The sequence below is a fragment of the Rhipicephalus microplus genome, chromosome 2, assembly GCF_043290135.1.
Source record: "Rhipicephalus microplus isolate Deutch F79 chromosome 2, USDA_Rmic, whole genome shotgun sequence".
NCBI classification, from domain to species: domain Eukaryota; kingdom Metazoa; phylum Arthropoda; class Arachnida; order Ixodida; family Ixodidae; genus Rhipicephalus; species Rhipicephalus microplus.
This window is the reverse complement of record NC_134701.1, coordinates 297241491-297268039: the sequence shown is the minus strand read 5'-3', so window position 1 is coordinate 297268039 and position 26549 is coordinate 297241491. Positions and strand designations below refer to the sequence as shown.

The 26549-nt window shown below is 46.2% G+C and overlaps 1 protein-coding gene across 2 annotated transcripts in view; it reads right to left on the bottom strand.

The window, feature by feature from the left end:
* larp (La related protein) overlaps positions 1–16016 on the bottom strand; it is a 154991-nt gene extending 138975 nt beyond the window's left edge. For both annotated transcript variants that reach the window (XM_037429802.2, XM_037429806.2), the window contains exons 1-2: positions 15679–16016; positions 14777–14808 (exon numbers count right to left, since the gene is read on the bottom strand). In XM_037429802.2, coding sequence (XP_037285699.2) covers positions 14777–14808; positions 15679–16006 — 360 coding nt within the window. In that variant the 5' untranslated portion in view covers positions 16007–16016. The remainder of the gene's footprint in view (positions 1–14776; positions 14809–15678) is intronic.
* Between the last annotated feature and the right edge of the window lie 10533 nt (positions 16017–26549).

Sequence of the window (26549 nt, the reverse complement as noted above, 5' to 3'; positions counted from 1 at the left end):
AGTGGTTTCCACCTAATTTTTCATTGTGGAACTGCAAACCGATGCGTGCGACGTGCATATTCCATTGCCGTCTATAGCGGCTCCACCCTGTTTTTCCTCTAGCAATATGACTGGCAGTGGCTTTACTTGCTCCCGTTGGCGGCGGCCGGGACTGCCACTCCAGAAGTGCTATAGAACTTCCTTGGTCCCAACCACTCGTAGTCCCAACAATGACATTCGGATCGAGTTGCAATGACATTCGGATCGAGTTGCATCTCACGCACGTGCACCGCGATGTCATTTTCAACGGGGGAACTTCAAGTAGTTTCATTTCTGAAAGTCTGAGCACGCCCTTTGGCACAAGTTGGGCGCAGACTCGTCAAATTTTGAGGAATGTGGCAGTGTGTAGAAGCCAGGGCAATTAGACGCAGTTTGGGGCAGTGGTAGCATCACTGCATTAGACATAACTTCTGCCTTGTGCAAGCCGTACCCATATGACCATGCTAAGCCAAAAAGCGTGCAATAGCCAATGCTTTCGTTGTTTTCTTCTATGGTGGCACCACAAGTTCTATGCTGAAGCTATGACACAGTTGAATTGCAGCACGTGCAGAAGGTTTGAAGCAGGTTGACCAGATGACGCTAAGCCTTCTAACTTTTTTTCTTCACTGTGGCTGTACACGATGGACCAACAGCACAGTATGGCAAGCGAGCACACAAACATGCAGTTCGAACATGTCTCGAATAGCAAACGCAAGTATCCTTGATGGCAAGCACAATTTATTAAGCGTCAACCTTGTCACATACATGCGGAGGGGAGACCTGTTGCTACACATGTTTTGCACTATAGCAAATTTTGGCCACAACTTTTAAAGATTGGGCTGTGCAGGCCGATTTGGCATAAAATCATGCTCTTTTTTACGAAGATCTAACTTGGTACAATTTGGAGCAAAAGTGGGAGCATTGCATTTGAGTTGCAATTTTCTATGGAAGCAATTCCAGTGGAGTTCCTTTCAACTCCCTGTCTGCACTTTTAAGAGACAGCATTCACAAACGTCAACCAAAGTTCTTAAGAGGTCATTCTTGTCAAATCCAAGAGGCCACCAATGTGAGTACATGAGACCGGTATGTGAGTACATGTGTCCAGTATGGGGATGTAAGGGTACCCTTAAGTTCCTCTGTGATTGTACACACAAATTCATCTCAAGGGGAGATGAGATTAGAACACAAGTTGCATTAATCTGTAGCCTACGACAATGAAAATTTTGCTGTACATAAAGACTCTTCATGCTGATTTCAAATAGGCAATTCGTTTTATAGTAAATTATACAGTTTTTGTTTTGTGTCATGACAATGTGTGAAGTGTAGATCATTTTTGACAAAAACTTTATGCCCCTGAATTTTTATGCTTCTGAGCCATTAATGGCTCATATTGCTGCACATTAACTGTCAAATGCAATTAACTATCATAAGACATTTTAATAAAAAGGAGTAATTGTTGTGTGAGAATTCTTAGTATGCTCAGCTCATACTAATTGCTTACATTAGTTCATTATAAATATACAGCTAATACCAAGTTTAAAAGTAGATACTTGTACCTTTTACACATTAAAGGGGCCGAAAAACACTTTTTCAAGTAACCATGAAATGAATTCAGTGGAAGAGCTTATTGCCTCACAAATTCAACGCCGCGAAAATTTCAAGAATCCGTCCAGTGCGAGTGGAGTTATAAAAGGTTGTCACATGCTGCAATTGCATTCTCTCTTCTCTCGTCCCGACGAAAGTGCTGAAAGCTAAGCAGGGAGGAATGGCAAGGCCACAGAAAAACATCACATGCACCTCATGACTTTGAACACTCACAATCCATCAAAAATACAACCAACTGTTTAAAAATATGGGGAATAAACTCCGTTTATCAGAACAGTGGCATCTTCCGAGTGCAACTACGAAGTTTCGTCAGTTTTTCCAAGTTTTGTTCAGTATCTCTTTAAGTGAAACTAACGAATTGAAAATTTTGAACACGATATCGCTTAACTCAAATGAACGCTGTCTAAAGGGACAATGAAGACTCCAGTTGGCAAAGCAGTTTTCGTGCTGTCATTTAGCTAAACGCGAAGCAGAAGTCAGTACCACAGAAAGTTTACGAACATGTCACATTATATTAAGCCTTAAGATAGCATGGGCTGCAAACTGCGCCCTTCAAGCGACGCAGCCTCTGCTTCCTCCCCCTCCAAAAGAACGAAGCAATAAATGCGATGACGTGATGTTTAATTTTTAGGGGCAAAGCTCCTTGAGGCAAAACCTGGCCAGTTGTCAAGCGGTGTTGATCCATACTCTGTACAGCCCCATGCATGCAAAGTGCAGCTGGACGACGATATACTAGATGGCGCTGAACGCATTCCATTTCTTGCCTCGTTTCCAAGAGGGCACTGTCCCGTAGACATGCGCAGATTTACTCTACATGCTACCTTTAGGCAGCAGAGTTGCACCACTGATAGAAATCGCCGCTCGCGCCCCCATTCGCCCAGCGCATTCACCTGTGCAAAAAGCGTCCATTTTAGGAAAAGCAGACTTTACGGTCATGCGGGTTCTAGCCACCACCACGCCACTTGGCCCCCTCACCGCTGCCCTAGCAGTACAGCGAGGAGATCTTGCCGAGTACTACTTTGCTGGAGTTGTGACTGTGTCTTGTGTTGTTCATTTTTAGTGGACGTCAGTATTAGAGCTGTCTGTACAGTGCCATGACTCGGTGCTGCGTAGTTGCCACGATCACTGGATGCCACATCAATGTATAGATATACTCAAAACTCTCGTTTGCTTGTGCTATTTGTAAAACGCGGAGGGACAGCACTAGCAATTGTTTTATCGAGCCACCTGCTTAATCGTTCAAAGTGGCAAAAAACGACGTAAAACAAGCGATTTGCGAAACTTAAGTTCTCGCAAATCATGAACACTATTATTGACAAATGATGTCAAGGCTTTCTTGTTTGCTAGTTTAAACAAAACTATCTCCCTATGGTGGCTTCCATCGAACAAGCTATAGTACAAGTAATATCCAAGAAGATTATTTATTAGAGTTTTCAATTTTTTCTTCGAAGTGAAAGTCATTGCGCCAGCAACAGGTTATGAACGAATGCAGGAAGCCGTCGAGCTGCGTTGGTTCCTTCATTCGGAAGGTGTCAGGGATGTCCGAAACGATAGGTTAAGGCAAGGTCCGATTTTAAAAAGTAAATTATATTATAACAAAGTTACAACTGAACCCACAGTCACTACATGTCGAAGGAAACACGGTTCGGTGCAGGAGCTCGCTCGGATCAGTTCGACGCAACTCGTGTCTCAGCTCGCCCTCCTCTCCCCGACAATGCGTTGCTACTTGTACCCGGCTTACGAGCTCACTTTTGCTCTTCTTTAATGTTTGTTGAATCAACGACACATAGCAACAGAGCGAGCGGACGTCTCCTGGGCTTGTGTGCCGTTTCTTTTACGGACGCTGAGATGATGTCGTTCAACTCAGCCGTGTGAACGCGATGCTGCTGACAGAAGAGCATAACCATGGACGTCTCAGTGGGCAAAATGGTGGACCTATGCGCAACTTTGCTATCTAAAGGTAGCATATACAGTAACTCTAGACATGCTTACAATATGGTGGTTGGCTGAAGGTACGGTAGATAGTGCTGGCAGTGCACCTACCCTCCAATTGGCTGCTGCACGAGCTGCACAGGTCCGCCACCTGCCCGTTATCTCTCATTCTCCAAAATCATCGCCGTACAAGTGCGCTTGCTGGATCCTGCTGCTTGGCGGACCATGGACGATGAGGAGAGCTATGTGCGGAAGTACACTGCGGCTCGTGCTGATCGGCAGAATCTTGAGGTGTGGGCCGACGGGCGCATGGACGGACGGACAGACGGACGGAAGTATGGACAGACGAATGCTCCTCCCCACTCATCATCATTCACTCCTTGAATATGCTGCAACTTTTTTAAACCGTTGGCAATATTGACCTGGAAAGCGAGAAGCGGACGTGTAACAAGGCGTAGCCGCTTCACAGTGGGCCTTCCGACACCAGAGCTGCCAGCGATAGCCTCCCTATTGAAAGCTGCGCTTATTAAATCTGAATTGCAGCTGCTTCAACCAAGAAGTATGCACTGATTAATGAGATGACATTTAAAAAAAAGCACACGAGATTCTTGAATTCAGACCAGAGCAATCTCGAGTTCGAAAGGGCAGACTGTTTAGGGGCTTTTAATGCAACAGCGATTACAAACGTGGATGTGCTAGTGGAAGGAATCACGAAAATGAACTTGTGAATGAAGATTCACGAATAAACTATATTAAAGGAAAAGTGTGAACGCGTTTTCACCATTCACATTTTCTTCTGTGGACACGACAAGCGGAAAATTAGACCGCGATATCAAGAAGCAATAGCACATTCTGGCAGCACACGAGCAGTTATTAGTGAAAATTGCTTTAGTTACATGCCACGCAACCCTTAAAATGAGCAGCGTTCCAGGAATGGAAGACATCCGCCAATAAATTGCTGGCACAGTTTCACCCACCGATAGGACTAGACGTTACAAGTTCCTGCGGAGAGCGCGTTTCGCCGTTAAGTGGGCTTGCACAACGGAAGTTATGCCGACACTAAACTTAGCATCGCGGATTATTTAGGATGCACATGCAACCGCTGTTTATTCAGCGAAATAATTCTAGGCATGTGAATGTGACCTTGGTGGCCCCGAAAACAAGATGCACATGTTTTGACGTGCCGGGGTGGCTATTGCCGGTGATAGATTCTCCCAAATCAGATTTCGGCGCAACTTGCGTTACATGAGTACATTTCATTTGGCGCAGTTTGCGCAGAAACGGCATCACTGTGATGAGAATATAGTCAAACTCCCCTTCAAAGAACTCTGCTACAACGAAATTTACGCTTCAACGTACATTTCTCGATTCCCCGCCAGCATCCCATAGACTCTAATGTATTAAATCTTCGTCTGCAGCAAACCATTTTTTTTTAATTCTTCTCGTGGTTCAACAAATTTTCCTGGGGCAAGAGTTATTAGGCCAGACAAACCTAATTATGCTAACTAGTAAATTTAAATGACAACACGTTTCATGCTTAAAACAGCAAGAAAAAAAAACATGACTGCGGCTGTCTTTTCATTTATGTATAATTTTTTCTCATACTGTCGCTAACGAGAAATTCTTATTAGCTGGTTCACATTCAGAGTCTACATTAAGCATTTTCTTGGTTATCGGACATTAAAACGATCGTAAACGCACCAAAGTTGACCTAAGTCTACATAATTCACGAAATGCTGCAAAACCATGATAACATGGGAAATGCCATCGTTTGTTGTTGATGATGATGCTCTGTAGCATTACGTGAAGCATAGAGTTATGCCATGAAAGCCTACCAGCTTGGCCAGTCGAAGCTGAGCCAAATCCACACATTGGATATTGGCTGCTGGCTCGCCTATCTTTTTTTTTTCTCACGTGTTCAGTAACGTCAGCAGTGTTAGTCCTGGTTAGTCCCCGCCTCGTGCCTCATCTCATTGGCTCCATAGATCAATAGTCCGGTACCTTGTTAGCTCCGACCTGTGCATTTTCTTCCCCCTGGTCTATGGCGGCGAGGGCTTACAACGCCGCCACAGAGTAAGAAACGAAATTTGTTGTGCTAGAGCAGAAGGCGGAAATAATTTTCCTTCAAGCAGCAGGACGAAAAAAAAAAGAAAGTGTCTCGCCGAGGGATACGGTGTCTCGCCAAACTCGCTATGATTGATACTGAAAACAAAAGCGAGCATCTTAAAAGCGCTAGCATTGGGCACATCTACGTAACTGAAGAAGACGACCAGCCAGTCCATGAAGAACTTGACAAGGCAGTGCATGCCTGGTTTTGCAAAACGAAGCCCAAGTAGATACATATCAGCGGTAGTCCAATCCAGCAGAAAGTACTGAACTACGCCTGCACTTTATGCATCAAGGAAAACTTGAGGCAAGTGCAGGGTGGTTCAAACGATTTAAGGAGCGCCATGAGATGGCCGAGGAGGTACTGTATGGAGAGTCCACTTTTGAAGATTGTGGCGGTGCGTCATTGTAGATCGCGTCGAACACTGCTTACATCATCAAGAAGTACGCTGCGTCTTACGTGTACAATGCGGACGAGACGGGCTCTTCTATGAAAGTCTACCAGCAAAGACGCTTGACTTTAAAGGCAAACAGTGCCACAGAGGCAAGCTGAGCAGAAAGAGAGTCACCCTGTTGCTCTGTGCAAATATACGACAGATCCGACAACCCGCCCCTTTTTATTTTTAAGAGTGCCAAACTGTGGTGCTTCAAGGGCACGAAAAACCTGCCAGTGAGGTATGTTGCAAACAGCCAACAGAGTCATTTTCTCGAACTGGATCATTGCGTTCAACAACGACATAAAAAAGCAAGGCTGCCGTGTTTGCTTGCTCCTGGACGAGTGCTCAGCACATCACCTGGACAGCAACATCAAGCTGACGAACGTTTCGGTGAAGTTCTTTGCGCTAAACTGTACGTCACTGATTCAGCTTTTAGATCAAGCTATCATCAGCAGCTTGAAGCACACATACCGATCAAGGATTCTTCAGTGAATTCTGTTCAACACAAAACATGGCAGCGAGACCATTTCATTTATTTCGCCCTTAAAGACCCGAAGGCATTACATAAGGGGGACAAGTAACAAGATAGGGTACAATGTTCAACAGGATTCATGTTCAACCAAAATAGACTTGTTCATGGCTGTGCAAACGTTGGCCGCTGCATGGATGTCAACACGGCGTGACATTGTTAAGTGTTTTGCACACGCAGAGTTTTGGCCCGCAGATAAGTGTTTTGCACACGCACAGTTTTGGCCCGAAGAGATGAACTTGGTCTGCACAAGTGATGACAAACAAGCTGCCGATGATGTTGGACCGGGGCAGGACGCAGAAACTGCCGGAGCATGGGCAGCTCTCGAGGATGCCGGCATTGTACCCGAGAGTGTTGCCCTGAGCGATTATGTTAAAGCCGACGCGGACGTGATCGTGTACGAGGAGCTGAGTGATGCTGAGATCATCAAGAGTGCGACCGCCATGGCTGATTCATCAGATGGCAACAAAGCTGTGCATGGTGTCGTGGCAGTCCCAACACCAGCGAACACGCCGCAAGTCATGGACTTCTTGAAGTTCCTGCATAGTCCCCTTGGTACCCATGACAACGATGTCGCCATGCAGCTCCTCACAGAATGTGAGCAGCGCATTCTGCCCTAGCTCATGCGAAATCAGCCAAAAATAAGTGATTTTTTCAAGTTTAGAAATAAACTGCTCCCTTTAGTGTCCTGCATATCCTTTTTATTTACCCCTTTTTCTGCGATAACAAAATTTTTCATGATTCCCGTTAATTTCGTTGTAGCAGTTTCGACTGTATGTGGGTAAAATTTCATTCCGATTAGGCTATTAGAAGTACTAAAAGCATCATGTTCAAACTCAAGAAGTTGCCCAAAAATAAATCTTGAAAGAAATGCATTGTAAAGCTGTAATACAAACTCAAGAAGTTGCCCAAAAATAAATCTTGAAAGAAATGCATTGTAAAGCTGTAAATGAAAGCTCCTCTACATGAAAAACGTGTTTTTTAATATAATATCTTTCATCAAGAAAGCTAGACAATCATGATTAATTTGAGCTTGTGGCTTTAGTTAACTCGTGTGAAATCAAATGGCAAGCAGCCAGGTGTTAATTTCCACAGAGACTCTAGATAATGAACTCTTTTTAGCTTGTAATAGCTTTATTGTGCTCCTTAATTGCGATTTTAACCATCGAGTTTAGTTCCATTCTTTAGTTGTTTTTTTGTTGTCCTGAAAGTAGAGAAACTAAACTTATGAAAGCAAATAAAACAAAATATATATTTTGAAGAAAAATATGCAAGTTTTTCGACTCGCACCTCCCCTTAATAAGTCACGTTAGCTTAATCAGCATGTCGTGCTTAACTGCAGGTGATGAGCTTCTCACACTTCACTCCCTGGGCATTGTTGCTTTTCAAGAAAAAAAAATAAAAATAAACATATGGCTACGACATGGTCATAGACATGGCCATGCACACAAAACCAACCAAAGTTGCACCGGACCTCTAGCAACTAATTCAACACGGCAGCACAGTGCACAACAAAATTTCGTAGTAGTTTAAATGACCTCTTAATTACCCCTCATACCACATGCATTGTTTAGCATGTGGTATGAATCTTTGCCTCCATGGTAAGACTTTGTATGGGGTACGCACTGAGCCTTGATTCGCAATGCAGAAACGTATTTGCGGCAACATTTTTAAAATCCATTTATAAGGGACGTCCATGTTGTTCATGCAACACGGACGTGCAAGAGGTGTTCTGTAGGTCTCTAGTCATTCAAGTTGCCATACAGGTTTCGGATACAGTGTGTGCAGCAGGTTTTTTGGCTGGCAAGCGTGCTGCCCTTTGAAATAGTGGCCTTGCCACTAGTGCTCCACACGGGTGACGTCAAGTGGGGTATACCTACGGAGCAAGAATTCTTAAGGAGGCGAAACTGCGCCTCCTCATGCAGTGTCATGTAACATGACAACCGAAAAGACCCACGCACATGCTGAACTTTTAATTTATTTTTGATGTACAGATGAGGTTGCGTGAAAAAGGTTTTCTACATCTTATTCACAATCTCTGCACAATGAGAAAAAAACTACAAAAAAAGTCGTTGCTCTTATCAAAACCATCATTTCTCAAAAATCAGTCTTTTGATAGCTTTGACAGCTTCTTCTCCTGGGCCCCTCCCTTTCTGCTTGTTTCGTGCTTCGTTGGCACAGTGTTGTCTCATGCGCACTCCTTTGTAGTAGTGAAGAATTTCGAAGACAGCGTAACTTTTGTGTTCGCGGCATGAAAACGTGAGCTCGCAGTTTTGAAGAGCATGATCAACAGTTCCCCAAAAACGTTGTACTGGTCCACGTTCTTGATGAAGAAATATTCTGCACAGTGAATCACCTCGTAGATCCGCATGTTTGGATGAGCTGACCCACCTCTTGATTTGCAGATTGTAAGAGATGCTTGTGGCAACGTTGATGTCGCAGCAGAAAGTGATTTGCTGCAGAGTTCACAGGGCAGCATTCTTTTCAGCTTTTTTGACAGAAATCCTGTGATGTTATACAAGACCACACCAGCGACTTCAGAGCTTGTTTGGCTATCCTGGACAATATCCCCCAAGCCCCAATAACCTGTTTCGACAAGTCTGTCTAACTTGACCTTTAGCTGTTCAAAGTGAAGGGGTCACTGTCAGCTATCTGGAAGATCTTGCGGAACTCTGAAAGCTCGAGGGCAGGCTTTTTTTCAATAACTTCGCAGTCCTAGAACCTCGGTGGTTTGAACAAGCTGTAGACAAAAAGCATGCGGTACTATTGCAGGAACGTTGGCATGTCTGGATGGTCATTGTCCCAGGCTGCCTGTCTTGCCTTGCCAAATAATCTGTCAAGGGGATTTTGGTTGAATTTCGTCGTTAGGACGTATTTGTAAGCTCACTTGTTTAACAGGTACTTGGTCAGCGCAAGCGTAGAAAGCATTGTGACACGGTAGCCTTCCGCAGTTGTTGGTGTGAGGAACATTTCCTTCATGGTTACGCCCGACTGGAGCTTCCATTCCCATTCATCCAGCCACTGAATTGAGTCTTCATCACAGTGAGATCACAGCTACCGTATCGCACCCCTTCTGTTGGATGCCTTCTATTTATGGAGTAAGAAAGATTGTCCATTCTTTCAGTGAAAGCAATTGTTCCTGCACCTTCTTGGGCATTCAAAACTTTTTGGTCAGCGCAGAACTTGATACCAAAGCACGTAGACCGCCTGAAGACTTGCGATACCAGCTTAACCCACATGAGCTCCATTTTCGACGGGTATATATAATGCTTAGTTATTTTTGGGCAAACCTTCAGGCCTCCGGCGTCCTTGCAGTCTTCCTTGAACATGGCCGTGTACAGATTCTATTTCACCCACTGCCCGCGCACCTCGTGAAACGCTGTTCAAGCAATCTCTTCCTGATGCATTTGAATAGATGAGGTACATCGGAAAAGGCAAACACCTTGCGCTCCTCACTTACAGGATGCTCAAAAAAATTAATTGCCTCCCCAAGCTTCCCGCTGAAGCCCAAGTGTGTCCACATCTTTCTGTTCGTCGCATCTTTGTCAATGACAATTCCATCAACTAGTGCACCAGCGTTTTCAAGCATGACGATTGCCTGGAGGATTAACTGGATAAGTGCTGTTGCTCTAGTACTTAGACTTTGATACAAATACACCGATGGGTTGCGCGTAAAAGTCCCCAAAAAGCAAAACTAACACCAGCGCGTGATTTGCGAGTTGGAACAATGCTGATCTCCATCACCACAGTTCACGAGACCCGTGTAGGTAGAGTTTTGGTGTTTACACTCTTCCGCTCTCTTACCAAAATTTCGTCAGAGAAGCATGCTGTGTCTGTCGAAATCAGTTTGAGAAGCCAGCTTTCCTTTGAACGCTTCAAAAAACTCGGCATCAAAGTCACATTGCATCCCAGCCATGGCAAGATATGTTCTGATGGTTTTCACACTTGGCAGAGGTAGAATGTTCTTTTCGCAAAAAAAAAAAAAAAACAGTAGCCTGTTGATGTCCGAATGTGGAAAAGAAGACAGAGCAACAACCAATATTGATGGGAATGGATTCCTCGCTTCGACAAAGCCTTTGCGGCTTTTACACATTCCTTCAGCAGCATACAATGAATGAGTCTCCGGAAAAGATGATTTTCACATCAAGTCATCCAAGCTGTTCTCGCTCACTTCTCTCAACTGTCCTTTGCATTTCACTAAGCCAGCTTCCAGAGCTTCTTTTTAAATAGAAGTCTTTTTCTAGAGAGATTTCGCAAGGCCTCAATTTTACCTTTTTTTAAATGGACTCATGGGTAGTCCTGTCGTATTCCCGTCGTCCGCTGGCACTTTTCCTTTGGAATTTGGTGGACCCGTAGTGTGTTGGACAAACTCTTGCACGTGCCGCACTGATCTTCTGGACAACCGAGAAGAATGGCACACCTTCTATAACGCCAAAATCTGGTCGCGTCGACGGAGCCACACTTTACTTTGATCCCAGGAAACTTCTGTGTCGGACCACCGCGTCTTTGGTAGGTGGATTTGGTACGTTAAAGCCCACGAATTATGTATATTATTATACTTTCTTTAGCATGCAGTATTTGGTGCTAATGGCCAGCAGATCTCTTTACCACGAGCAAAAGTTTATTGTTGAAGACCTCGAGCATATGCGTGACGCCAATAGCATGCTCCATTCCTGTGCGGAAGTTCACTATTGTGCTGCTAATTCTCGCTGAAGCAGGCTTTCTGTCACCTTCACACCGTCTTTGCAGATTGTGAATTCGAAGCTCTTGTTTATAAAAATCAGCATTTCCAGTGATGCCCTTTTTAGCTGGATGAAACAGATGCTCGAAGCTCCCTCCACTACGTCTTGTCGGCTTTATGAAGCGCTAGGCATGACAATGTCTCTTTGTCCTGAGAAGTTATCTAAGACACATCTGAGATGAATTAGGTTGTGAAGACTACTTACGTGCCCATCAATAGCACGTCAATGTCACTAGAACTAGTGGCACAGACTGTTTCATCATAGCAGACACCAGCGCTTGTTTCTTCATAGTTCAGTGCAGTACACTCATAAGAAGAGGAGGCTACAAGACGCGCATTTTCAATCTATTCACCTTTGCGAGCAGCGGGCATGTTTGTACCTTGAGCCACAAAAGCATCTGTCCTTGCATGCTTTCCGTAATTCACGTCAGGAGCAATTCGTTTTTTTTTTTTTTTTTCGAACAGCAGAAAAGTAGCTGGGACAGTGCGGAAAGATAGACAGCATAGCGTCCGGTAGCAACACTGGTCGTTTCAGTTTGTCAAGGAGGAGAACTTTGCCACCAAGCTTGCCATAATAGCGCCGCCGGTCACTGTTTGAGAAGTGCTTCTCACAACCGTAGTCATGAAGAGTCAGCGCGCGATCTTTCCTTGGTATGGCAGGAGCCCACACTTCCAACCTCGCCGGGTCACAAGGAACTTTGAAGGTACTTACCTTCTCCTTGCAGGATGCGTAACCACTGCTGCAATTCGGTACAACACATTTCTGCCCCATATCGATGAAGCATTTCTCGAATTTGCGAAAAGCGAGCGCAAATAGTTGTGAAAAGCGTGCGCAAATTGTCAGCACCACCCGCGCAACTGAAGCCACTGAGAGCACTAAAAAAAAGAAAAAAACATAAATGCGTGACAGCTTGGAGGTACTTTCACTGCCAAGGCCACCCACGCGTGCGCGGCCACAACGTGCGAGAGAGTAGCGAAACACGCATGCATGTGGTAGACGTCGTCTGCTCCAGGCCATTTTTAGCAGCTCGTTTCAGGCGCTTTGCGGCCGTAATTCTGGCAATATTTATCACACCTGTTTATTCATGTTACACACAAAAATTTCAAGAAATGTTGCAGTTTACGAGGCCCTATCACAATTTTCATGTGTCGCGTCCATGGAAGCACATGTAAGAGATGGCAACAGGCCGAAAGGGTCATCTGCCGAGCGTTAGCGTACACCACATCCCTCCGTGACACTATCGCGTCGCCCTCGCCTGCTGGCACGGCCTAAGAGTTTCTCCTCCTCAAATACTTCTTTCTCTGTGGGTATACCCTCCATACACCAACTTCACAAGAAGGCTACCACTTTTGAAGCCACAGCGCCGTCTAGCGTCAGCGATGTTCCACAGCCAAGTCAGTGTGAAGGGCTCTGTGGTTGTGTTAGTAGCACATAGAAGCTGTTCACGGTACAGGGGCAAAACACCAAATTTCCACACTAGTGTAAATGTGTTAGTAAGTAATCCCATTCAGCTTCAAATCAGCTAAGACAAAAAGCTGCAACGACCCACGAGACATTCCAGCAGCAAAGCCGACAGTAGGTGGTGTGTAGAATTTTAATGCAGTTTTTACACAGACAAAATAGTTTTGGCCTCGCAATGTTTTGTTTGTTTTTTACTGCAATGTGTTTCTGGGGGCCCACAGCATGGCACCTTCTTTACTGCAGCGTGCGACAGATAATCACAGACTCATGATAGACCAGCTTTGGTTTCGGTTATAAAGCTCCAAAAATGACAAGCGGCATGGTGCAACTATCACCCCCTAGCATCCGCAACCCTCAACCCTGTCAACACACAGAACTGCGACGCGCTTCCACACTGTCCACATAAAGAAGTCTTTTGAAGAGGAAACGAGAAGACAGTGCCACCAATATAACTTTTAATGCCTGTGCCACAATGGCCACGGACTCGCGAGCAGCTGTGGAGCAGTAGTCTGCTGGGGCAAACATGGCAAAAGAAAAATGGCGGCTACTTCGTCATTATAGCTTGTATTGATTGCATTGCGAGGAAAGTTCCCCACGGAGTCACCCTCCAGGGTGTAAATACCTCACGGCTCGATATGGCTTGCGAACTTCAAAAATGATTTTGAAGTACCTTTCAAGCAATATTCGCAGTTAATATTCTGCAGATAATATACGCTTGTTCACAGGAATCGATCTCAAAGGTTATATTGCCCGTGAAATTTTGTATCGGTACCCTTTAAGCAGCACCAGTGAATGGGCAATGGGTTAGTATGTTTCGTTACAGATGGCCTTCTGCAGTTGAGGAAGTATGCATGTGCATTTACTTCATGGGTTGCTCAAAAAGTTTATAGGTGAAACGTAAATGTAGATGAACAAATACCTATGCCACTGAGCTGCATGTAATGTGCATGCATTGGTGTTTAAAATGACTCTCGGGTTCCTTATGTAGCCTATCTGGAGGAGGTCCAACATGGTGGGAGTTTGCATGCGAGCTTTTCTTCCAGGAATTCCTAACCTTCCACGCTTCTTTCTCACAACCATACGTTATCAAAACGTGTACTTCAATTTTTCTTCGTAGAACACCTTTTTATTGGTCGCAGTGCCCTCTGCAATTTGTTGAGGAGAGGGTATGAATCATATACACATAAGAATATTTTTGGCAGCCTTGAAGGTCCACTTGTCAAAATGTCGGCTCCAGGACACACCCTGTTTATGAATTTTATTTTAAGCCTTGCAACGCTGTCAGCGCCAGATTTTCTGCAACATGGGCTCCTTCACGCTTTCATTTAGAATTTGCAAAGTTTATTCTCCCTATGTCTGGGTTCAATCAGACTGTGAACCAGCAGTGGTGCATACCCACTTACCATACGCAGAGCTGCGTCTGTGATTGGTGGAAAGTGTGCCCCAATGTATGCGACACGGAAATGACATTTGTGTAATCGTCATACTCATTTCTGCCTATGCAGATTTCGCCACAACACTGCCCTGATGTAGGTGGCTAGATACAAATGGCCTTAAGACACACTCCACATTGAATATCTTTGTAGTGAATATCTTTGTAGAATAGCTAAAGTGAACACAATGTACGCAATTCTTTGTTTTTATTTGGTGTCATTTAGATGCTGTTAGCAGTGGTGCAGTATTGGCAGCCTTTTAAAACCAATGTCTTTGCGCAAGCCTGTTTGCAAATTTTCTTTTGTGCTTTTCTTTTTACAGCAGATCTTACTATAACTGGCCTGCACTAGACAAATCCCACCACTAGCAATGAGAAATGAACCGACGTCCACTCCAAGGCGCGCCTCGTTGGCGGTCACCATGCAAAGTCCGGCCCAAAAAAGCTAAAATCGACACGTAATAGGTGAACATTGAATGGAAAAAAAGGCATCAACACAGTGAGACGCACTCACCTTGCGGGAAAACGCACCCGGGTGGCCGCCAGCTGCACACAGAGAAGTATTTGTGAACACACCGGAAGAGATTTAGCATACGATATATCATAGGCGCATCCCCTACAGGGAGACGCCACTTATGCTCCGCACTTTTATCCCGTCAGGTTATTTTTTTAAGCGCAGACTATTTCTACGCACGTTTCTCAACGCACGATAACGACCGCCTCAAAGGAGTGACTCTGGAATGACGGGTACCTCTGCAAGACACAAGTCATCGCTCTACTTTTAATCTTTTAATTTTGATTGATATGTGGGGTTTAACGTCCCAAAACCACCATATGATTATAAGAGCCACCGTAGCGGAGGGCTCCGGAAATTTCGACCACCTGGGGATCTCTAACGTGCACCCATAGCTGCACTTTTAATTCTCACATCCATTGCAATGCTCAAGTTCTTTCGGCCCCCTTGAGGGGAGCGGCAACGGTGAAACTTGCTTCCTGTTGAAAAAACCAAGCGCCCGCGTATGTGCGAGATAACTGACAACTCGGGTGGTTTCGCAACAGAGTTTCAAGCGCCGACTGCTGCAAAGCACAGCTACATGGAGCTCAAACATTTTACAAGGGTACGGCCTGGTTGTTAACGCAGAGTAGCGAACATTTGTCGACACATGCTTGAACTGGCGCAACAGCAACAAACCACTTTCTTGCTCCACGTGTTCCCTTCATCGTCCACGCTCCTGCGCTAAGCACTGAACTGACGGCAGCGCGCTTAAAAACACCAAAGCACGCACACTCAGCCAAACAAGCCAGCGGTTTTCGACAGACCACACATAACACCACAATAGAAAGAACAGATTGCCAGGCGATGGCTGTCAAGCACGCGTCACGTGTGGCAGACAGCACGATGCTGCCAGTTCTCACCTGCGCGGCTGGCAGAGCAGACCGCTTGCGCATTGCGCTTCACCCACGGGTTTGTCCTGGGCACCTCGGCGGCCACTTGTGCGCACGAACTGGGCCGAACCATATTGCTGCTTAGGCCTAGGTCTTGTGCGGGTGCTCCATTAGAGCCTTCGGTTAATCCGTTGGAAACGGCAGCCGGCTCCCGGGATGACACGCGAGCCGCGGCTTGGGCGTACGAGCCATTGGTGTCCTTAGCTGCTTTCGCCTCATCACCACCACCGCCGGACTGCGCGTGGCCACTCGCCACTACCGCCGCCATAACGGCACGCTCCGCAACCCCACCGACCATGGAGAACCGCAGCGCCCACTATCTGACGGAAGTGACGCCAAGCTCAAACCATAGCCTCCTAGATTTATTTTGCCTGCCGGAGGAGCGCGAAACGCCCGTTATTTGTGGCAGCGCTGCCTACGTAGGGGTACAGTGTAGTACACTGTAGTAGGGGTAAGGGATTTTGAACTCATCCTTCAGAATCGGCAATTTTGGCGTGTGCTATTATTTCAGAGGCTACGCCTTGTATTGAAGAAGTTGCCTGCTGAATGACGGCGTCACTTACGTAGGGTTAATTATAACTACGTTTACGCCTTTTTAAAATTTTTACGTTATTTTTGCTGCATATAAGCTCCAAAACGTAAATACTTATTTAAAGACACCCCTACAAAGATGGCGCCACCACCATGGTTTTCGGGCCAAATACGAAGGGGTAGACACGGTATGCAGTGCATGTGGAGAGGAAGAAAACATTGCCGAACACTTGATAATGTTCTGTAAAAGGCTTCACCCTGTAGTTCAGGTTGATGGCGCAGAGTTTTTCAAAGCACTGGGGTTTAGGGATAGTGTGGGCAAAATAGACTCTAAGCGGGTAGAATTAACTAGAAGGAAGTTATCTGATTGGTGGCTAAAGTCAAGGCACGAGTGAAAATTGAACCCTTCGCTGCAAAGTACGAATCCTCAACCTCACTATTTAAGGGAAAAAAAATAAATCTAGTTTTTGGTTCGTTGAGTATTACGGCTTTGTGGCGCTAGCCACCGCCCGATCTAAAGGGTTCATCCATATTCATGCATCCATCCATCCATGGGTCGTTATACGCATAGAGTTTGTTAATTTTGGGAACTCTATGGTTATACGTGACCACGGAGGAAGGAAAGGTAAGGAGCGGCCCTGACGTCACTCGTTGTGAAGCCGCGATGAAGCCGGAAGTCGGCCATATTGACTAGGCAAATTCTCCTCTCTTGTTTACAAATGAATGCGAAGCAGAAGGCGCGACTCCCTCTCCGGCTCGGAAAGCACGTGGGCTGCGCAGCGCGTGTGTCGTGACGATCCGAAACTAATGGAACTGGGCTCATCACTCTGAGCCAGCGGGACACCTTCAGCAAAATCGCTTCGTCCGAGTAATAACAGGGAGTAACAGCTCGCCGACAACGAAGCAACTACGAGATAACGCGCGCTAGATGCACTGACAACGGCGAGTGCTTTCACGACATTAATTCAGCAACTGTACAGATAACACGATCGGTCGTGCGCCTTCTACGGTAGCATTCCGCCACGCGGCCGACGCAGCGTCCTGCCACTGTGTCCGTGTTCCGCGTGAAACTCGCCGGCGTCAGCATTCTGCGACCGTGGTGACTTTGAGCACGGTGCTAGTGACAGTTGAACGTGGTTGCTGTTACGTTGAGATTACATGCAATGCTAGTGGAGAGTGTACCAAGCGGAACAGAAAAGGTGTTTTAATACGCACATGCAAGTTGTTACTGTACACACACAACACGAAACTACGTATGTGCACATGGTCCTCACGGCGTCTTGCTGGGCTCAACAGCGTCGTCCGTTGTCTCAAGCAGGAGCACTGATCAACCGTCACTGACCTGCAAGGCGTTCGTCGTCATTCAGCTTCGTCATGGTGCCCAACGCAATTTCGCTGAACACTAACTGCTTCATCCGCCGCACGACACATGAATATGCACTTGTTCTACGCACTGTTGAAACCCCGTGTTGGACAAAGGGATTTGTAAACGTTGCTAAGAGTAATGTAACAGCCAGGAGAACACTGCGTAACCAATAACGCGGCGCAGAGCACAGATATTGTCCACCACGGCTCAGCACGAGACCTGGGGAGGCACACATTCCGCCGCCAGCCGCGGCCGCTCACTGCTAGACCAGCTCCACTGCGCAACACGTAACCATAACAACGCCGCCATTGTGCCTAGTGAATATGGCCGCCATGATGTCATTTCCGCCACATTTTTTACGCCCTGCGCCGGCTGGGCATGCCCTCTCCTTACCTTTTTCCTTCCTCCGTGTACGTGACTATAGTGTACTATAACATGGGGTAGTGTGTTCAGAGAGGAGCCGTGCCTGAAGTAGTTGATATTGTTAGCCGCTAGATGGTGTCACCTGAGCATAGACTGTCACTTTACGCATTGCTTCTTATGCACTTCTGTGCTTTGATATTAGTAATAGCAGAGGTTTAACGTCCCAAAACCACCACATGATTATGAGAGACGCCATAGAGGAGTTATCCGGAAATTGGACCACCTGGGGTGCTTTAACGTGCACCTAAATCTAGTACACGTACCTCAGTATTTGCGTCTCCACCGAAAATGCAGCCGCTGCGGCCGGGATTCGATCCCGTGACATGCGCTTGCATTAGTCGCGCTTAATAGTCTTGTGTTTAATTGCTGACACGTCCGCGAAAAGCTTCCTGAACGGGTGTGCTCGTACTGCATTCAAAACAAAACGAAGTGTTAAAGCTGCAACGCATGGTCTGAATGCAGGTATTAACAAACTACGGCGAAGCAGTCATCCCTGGGGAAACAACGTGCAATTTTTAGAGCTTGGTTGGTGAGCGAATAAGAAATCAGGAAGATTGAGGTGTCAAAGAAGCATCTTTAAACCCGAAAGTTTCTTGTTATAGTACTGCTATATCAAGTCGTAGTCTGCACACTGCGACAGCTTCGACTTCCTTCTTTACGCGTGCGGCACAGTTCTTGTCGATAGTTGCATCATGCAATTGTAATTATGTGGCTAAGGTGACAAAACTGCCATTTGTTTGAGGCATGCCGTTGCTGTAGACATGGAAATAATTATGACAATCTTGGGTCCTTAAACGAATACGCGCCCGCTGAAATACTGCTGCTGTGGCCGGGATATTGCACTGTACAGTCAAAAGAAAACATCACTTGGCATCACTGTCAGACTGTAAGAAGAAACCCTTTATTTACGAGCGCGCATACTGCAGTGAATAGTAGCACCAATCAAATTCGTCGCCATTCCGTGGAATTATCAGTTCACGATAATTCCGTTGAATTATCAGTTCACTTCATCACGGTAGCACCTTTATGAACACCGACCAACTGATTTTCACGTGCAGCTTTTTTTTTTCGTTTTGTCTTTTGAGACTGATTTATACCCTTCACGTAAAAATGAAGTCGTGACTGCACGTAAATAACCACTCTCTTTGACACGAGATGCGGTGCGATCAAGCTCATATAAATTGAAGTTAAACAAAGCTTGAGTAAGCGTTCCAGCGAAGCTGCACTCCCTGTTGTGTTCGCCACCTCGGGTTCGTAGTCAGCAGGAAGGTTCGTCGATGAACCTGAATCAGTGGCCTCACCCTCGACACAGGGTGCTGCAGCTTTCTAGGAGATTTTAGATTCGACCGCCCAGTTCTTCCGCTTTCTCGGAGGTCTTGGATGCGGCGCTTTCTTCGATAAGTAGCATGGAGCGTTTGGCAGTAACATCGGCACGGCGTCCGGCATTAGCTCTGGTCTCCTACATAGTACGCGAACTTCTTCGCCGTTTATGACGTGCACTTATAGTCTCCGAGGTCACATGAAGGCTCGAAGTGTAGCTCACATACAGAGCAGCTTTCGTTCAAGGTCCCTTCTTTTCAATGTAAATTCTGTTCCTGAACCTGCCTCCGTGCTTCGTCTTTAGGTGCAGCGAAAAGCGATGGCTGCGCACCTTTTTTCCAATGGTATACCCTGTTTCGCACCCAGGTGGAAAGCAGTGTCGTTGCCGTCGATGACTCGGCATTGCCTCACTGTCGTGTGGCCAGCAAAAACATTGCCAGAATAACTTTCGTTAGGTGGGCGGGAACACAAGCAACAGGTCACTGAACAGCACCCGAGAAGGCAGAGCGCTGCGGAGCTGACAATCCTGCTAGCCCATGCTACAGCAGCGCCGTCTTGAGAACCGGTTTTTTGTCCACGTGCGCCGCTTCACGCGATGCATGGCGAGAGATGGTGCTTAAACACGCTACCCCATATTCAGGTACCCGAGTGACCCAGCCGAGCGAGGCTGAGCGAGTGCAGGTCGTGCAAGGTCGAGCAGGTCCGTTGGTGCAGCGCGCACCAAGAGATAAGTTTTCCTTTATTTCTTTGTGTTTGTGAACACCACTATTATTTTTTCTCTCCTAATCAATAACTTGAATTGCGAGTACTGTAGGTGTGGGACACGGGCAACGTTGCAGTGACGTTGACCACGTGAACGGGGTAGGCGGCTGTTTTGAAGAAGTTCGGGGCGCCAGGTTAGTTGTTAAACAGCTAGAGCCGTACACGAAGGGGACCTAGTGAGAGTCTACCAGCGAATTTGAACACGTTTGTGTGCGGGCTAGGCGGCAGCTTCTAACAGTTGTTGAGGTATGAGAGTTAGCAGAGGCGGCTGGATAGCGGGATTAAGGTTCAGCTTAGGGCTGTCGGGTGCTTGGTCCGATGGTCAGGCGGGCGATGGCTAAGGAGGCTAGGAAAACCACGGGCGAGAGTGAGCTGGTGCAGTGCGAAGAATGCAAGCGCTGGTGCTACTTGGACGAGACAGAATTCTCGAGTTTGGCCGACGCGCAGAAGGCGAGCTTCGTGTGCAGGCTGTGCGAGGCACTGAAGGCGGCCGTGCAGCGCATGGAGGCTAGTATCAAGGGGCTTCAGGGGGAGCTTAGGGCGGAACGGGAGCAGAGGATAGAACTCCAAAAACAGCTCGGAGCGTCGCGTGAGCGGAAGAAGGCTACCGCCAGCCTATTAGAGCAAATGAAGGGTGACCTTCGAAAAGAACGGGAAGGGCGGACCGAGCTCGAGCAGCGGGTAAAGGAGCTAATGGCGCTTTGCCCCGGTCCCGAGCGGTGTGAGACGGAAGACGTGGGAAACGGAGAAGGCGACAGGAGGGAAGGAACAGGTGAGAAGGGAGGTCAGGGGGCCGCAGTGTCTTCGCATAGCACGGAGGCTTCGAGAACATACAGCTCGGGGCCGCGGCAGTCTTCGAGCAGGGCAGAAACACAGGACAGATGGCAGAGAGAGAAACAGGTGAAGCAAACAGGGGTGCCGTCACAAACAGGAAGCCAGCGATTGGAGCGTAGAAGGGCCCTAGTGGCGGGGGACTCTACCGTGGTCAGGGTTAGGGATGGCGTCTTCAAGACTGTGAAGGAAGATGGGATAGTCAGGGTGGAGGCACAGTCAGGGAAGAGCATGGTGGATGCACTGACCAAAGCTCAGGAGGTTGTAGGAGAACAGCATGGAAGGCGAAAATCTCGTCATTATTCATGCTGGGCTCAATGATGTGTTGAAGGGCAAGGATCAGAACCTTAAGAGACAGTTAAAGGATGGGATGCGTAAGCTTCGAGAAGCCTCTGGGAGTGTGCGTGTGACCATATGCGCTGTCCCAGAGGTCTGGGGGCAGTAGAAAGAAAAGGGGGCATCTTTCTAAGCTGTAGAATGGAAACATCCCTTCTGATCAATGAAAAAATTAGAAGAAAGGTTGTTAGTGGCTGGCAGAAGTACATAAAAAGCATAGAAAGGCAGCTGCGAAATTTTGGAACCATTTAAACTCCCTAAGAAATGAAACAAGCCTAGAGCAGAGGTTCATAACTACAGCTCAAGGTGCTGGGTTAGAAGGGGACGAAGCTATTAAATGTATAAGAACAAGGGTGACAGACAAATTACAACAAAGAAGTGCCTTAGGCACCACAATAGACAAGAATGGATCAAGTGGCGCAATGGCTCTATTTTCACAACGAGAGTGGGAAAGGGCTGAGCAGAGGGTTCCAAGTAGTACATCAACAGGCACAGATGGCATTCCAATTATTCTGATAAAGACGTTGGGTCCGAAGTCTAAACAGACTTTGAGAGAGGCAGTGAGCAGAACAATAATCGATGGAGAAGTCCCCGATGGATGGAAACTTAGCAGGATGAGCATGATCTATAAAGGAAAGGGGGACAAAGCTGACATAAACAACTACCGTCCTATAACAGTGATATCAGTGGTCTACAGGCTGGCGATGCAGATTATAAAGGAAAGACTGAGGCATGGATAGAAGATAAGGGGTTGCTGGGGGAACTGCAGAATGGGTTTCGGAAACACAGGAGGTTGGAATACAATCTGTTCTCACTGACGCAGTGCATCGAAATAGCAGAAAAAAAAACTCAGGCCCCCGTGGCTGGCCTTTTTTGGATATCAAGGGAGCGTACGATAGCGTGGTTCAAGAGGAATTGTGGAGAATACTGGACACACTAGGCGTGGAGTATGTAGCCACTAATCTTTTAAAGGATATCTATAAAGGTAACAAGGAAGTTATAAAGTGGGAAAAACAGGTATCCAAGCCTGCAGAGGTCAAACGGGGGCTTAGGCAGGGGTGTCCCCTGTCACCCTTATTATTCATGATGTACCTACAAGGATTAGAGGCCAAATTAGAGGGAAGTGGACTGGGCTTCAACCTCTCTTTAGTCAAACAAGGAAAACTCATTGATCAGGCACTACCAGCATTAATGTACGCAGATGATATAGTGCTAATGGCCGACAACAAGGAAGATTTGCAGAGATTGGTGGACATCTGCGGTAATGAGGGAGATAGGTTAGATTTCAGATTCAGTAAGAAAAAGTCAGCAGTCATGATTTTTAATGATAATGAAGGCTGTGAGCTTAGGATACGAGAAGTCATGCTAGAGATAACAGATAAATACAAATATCTGGGCGTATGGATAAGCAATGGGACCGAGTAACTAAGGGAACACGAAATATACGTGACGACTAAACGTAACAGGAAGGAATGCAGCAGGGATGAAATATAGGGCACTGTGGAATTACAGTAGGTATGATGTTGCGAAAGGAATATGGAAAGGGGTCATGGTTCCTGGGCTGACGTTCGGCATGCGGTCTTGTGCATGAGATGAGAAGTTCAAGCAATAATAGAAATTAAGCAACGTGGAATAGGTAGGCTTGCCTGAGGAGCTCAAGGGAATACACCAAATCAGGGAGTACAAAATCTTATGGAATGGACGTCATTTGAGGGCAGGGAAGCTAGCAGCAATATAAATTTTGAGAAGCGATTGAGAGAAATGGGGGAGGAGCGTTGGGCTAGGAAGGTATTCAGCTACTTGTACATGAAGAATGTCGATAAAAAGTGGAGGAAGCGAACCAGAAAATTGACTGGTAAATACTTAGAAGACGGCAGGGGGCCAAACCAAAAAGAATTATCGGTTAAGAAGAAGGTAATGGAAGCTGAGACCGATATGGGGAGAATTGGCATGATTAAGAAGTCCGCACTAGAGATCTATCGAGTTTTTAAGCAGGAAATTGCAGAGGAAAAGATCTATGATAATACTCGGGGTAGTTCTCTACTGTTTGAGGCCTGGACGGGAGTATTGCGAACCAAGATATATGGGGCCAAATACGAAGGGCTAGACACTGCCGAACACTTGATAAGATAAAAACATGATAAGAAGAAACTGCCGAACACTTGATAATGTTCAGTAAAGGGCTTCACCCTACAGTTCAGGATGATGGCGCAGAGTTTTTCAAAGTACTGAGGCTTAAGAACAGGGAGGGCAAAATAGACTTCAAGCGGGTAGAGGTTATCCGATTGGTGGCTAAAGTCAAGGCACGAGTGAAAATTAAACCCTTCACAGCAAAGTATGAATCCTCAACCTCTCTATTTAAAGGAAAAAAAATAAACCTAGTTTTTGGTTCACTAAGTATTACGGCTTAGTGGCGCTAGCAACCGCCCAATGTAAAGGGTACAGCCATATTCATCCATCCATCTATCCATGATCCCGGCGGCGGGTGTTAGCTAAACGTTTTTCACCTGCGGTTCATAGGGGCGCGTCAGTGAAGAGTTGTTCAAGACATGCAACTGTATATTAGTATTTCGGAGGCTATGCAAAGTATTGCGTTGTTGCACCGCCCGCCACAAGTGCCACTAACGACGGACAACAATCTAAAATGAAGAATAGAAAGTGTGTGGCAGCTGTTTTCCTTCTCATGCACCAGGCATATAGAGGAGGCGTTGACCGAACTCATGATGCCTTCCAGATTTTCTTTGCCTGCCGGATCATCGGCGGTCACTTGGTAAGTGGTGGTCGTCAAAACTGCGGTGGTGGCGCTACTTAAATAGGGTTGTCTTCAATCAGGTTTTTACGTTTTTTGAGCTTATATGCCACTAAAATAACGTAAAAAGTTTTAAAAAGGCTCAAACGTAATAATAATTAACCCCACGTAAGTGACGATGCCATAGATGACAGGCATTTTACGCTAATTTAGCAGGCAACCTCTTCGAAACAAAACATAGCCTCTGAAATTAACGAACGCCAAAATTGCTAGTCTCAAAGGCCAAGTACAAAGACCCTTACCCCCACGTAGGTAGCGCCGCCACAGATTGCGGGTGTTTCGCACTCATCCGGCAGGCAAGAAAAATATAGAACGCAATGTCCGAACCCAACTCTACGGAACTCTATGTGGTGGTGGTGGTAGTGGTTACAATGAAGAGGAAAAAGGCACCTAATTTCTGTCTGCCTTCAGGCGACACGGCGCAGTGCCTTATAGGGATGGGGGGAAGGAGGGATTAAAAGAATAGAAGGAAAATAGAAGGAGAAGAAGACAGCCAACGAGAGGAAAAAGAAGGAGATAGGAAAGTGGGGATCCGGCCGAAGCAGTCCAAGGGCGGGGTGCCACAATGCGAGAGCTGCACGGCTTCAGGAGACCGCGGAGGGCGAACCAGTCGGCGGGAGCTACGCTGAAGTCGGAGATCGCGAGGGCACAACCGTCCAGCTTGAAATCCTGCGAGCGAATCAACTCTATGTGCACTAGAATAAGGGGTAGTGTGTTCAGGCACCCTCTCTCGCCATGCATCGCGTGAAGCGGCGCACGTGGACAAAAAACCGGTTCTCAAGGCGGCGCTGCAGTAGCATGGGCTGGCAGGATTGTCAGCTCTGCGCCGCTCTGCCTTCTCGGGTGCTGTTCAGTGACTTGTTATTTATTTATTTACAGATACTGTCCGTCCTCATCAGGACCAAGACAGGAGTGGTAACAATACATCAACATACAGCAAGCAGTCAACGGAACGATAGAATACAGTGATGCAGTGATATACGCCCTATTGTTGTAAATATTCAGGTGCAGAAAACTGATCACGAGTCTCTGCGTTTACAATATTCTCAGGGAGACAATTCCAGTCACATGCTGTCCGAAAGAAGAATGAGTATTTGTAGCAATTCTTGTGAAATAGATTTTTCTTAACGTGCCCACTATGTTTGTTTCGCACTATGCGCGTCTTAGATTCATTTATGTAGCGAGACTTAACAAGTAGCAGCTCATTAATGATTAAATAGAAAAAGCTAAGTCCTTTTTCCTTCTTCCTGACGTTAAGTAGGGTGTGGCAGCTTGGGCTAGTTGGTATGGCATGACGATAGTTATAGTGCGAGAACAAAAGGACGACACAGAGACAGGGTCGTGCCTTTCGTGTCCTTCTTGTCTCTGTGTCGTCGTTTTGTTCTCGCGCTATAACTATCGTCGTTAAGTAGGGGCAGGTTTGCCCTCGCGTGAAGTGGTGTTACGGCGTCTTGCCGATGGTATCGGGAATAAACCACAATGCACGTCTTTGAACTTGCTCTAGTTATGACTCTTAATCTTTCAAATACGGATTCCACACTTCACAAGCATATTCAAATATTGGACGCACAAGCACTTGACAAGCAGTCAATTTCGGGGCTGGAGAAGCCAGTTTAAGGACACTTCGAATATAACGTAGTCTCTGGTTGGCTTTCCCTACTACTTTTTTAATGTGTGGTGGCCAACTAAGGTCAGATGTTATTAAAATTTCGAAATATTTGTACTCTGTTACGCGATTAAGTGGTGGTCCTTATAGAGTGTATGGGAATGACAGAGGTTCATGTTTGTGTGATAGTCATACATACTGCCTTTGCTGGGTTAAGGGACACCTGGCACATGTCACGCCATTGTTGAACTTTTTTTCAAGAAGTTATTTAAGAGTATCTGGTCACTAATTGACTTCACCTCTGTATATATGACACAGTCATCTGCGAATAATCTTGCTGTAACTGAGGCCGATTCTTCCATCAGGTCGTTAATGTATACCAGGAACAACACAGGTCCAAGAACTGAACCTTGAGGCACCCCTGATCTCACAACCCAGACCCCGGCCTTCTTTTCATCAATACTGACGAACTGTCGGCGATCATGTAAGAAAGTCTTCCACCCACATGACCACATCTGTATCTCCTAAAGTAGCCTTTAATTTAATTAACAGTTTTCTGATTAACCTTATCGAAGGCCTTCTTGAAGTCGAGAAAGATCAGATCTATTTGTCCTTTGACATTAATAACTTTACTAAAATCATGAACACTTTCCAGTAATTGTGTAACGGTTGACAAACCCTCGCGAAAACCATGTTGATAGTTACTAAGAGTTTTGTTCTGTGACAAAAACAGCCGAATGTATTTAGAAACAATATGCTCTAACACCTTAAAGTAGCCTGACGTTAGCGCAATGGGCCTATGATAGGCAGTAGACGTGGTGTCACCGTCTTTAAATACGGGTATAACTTTACTCATT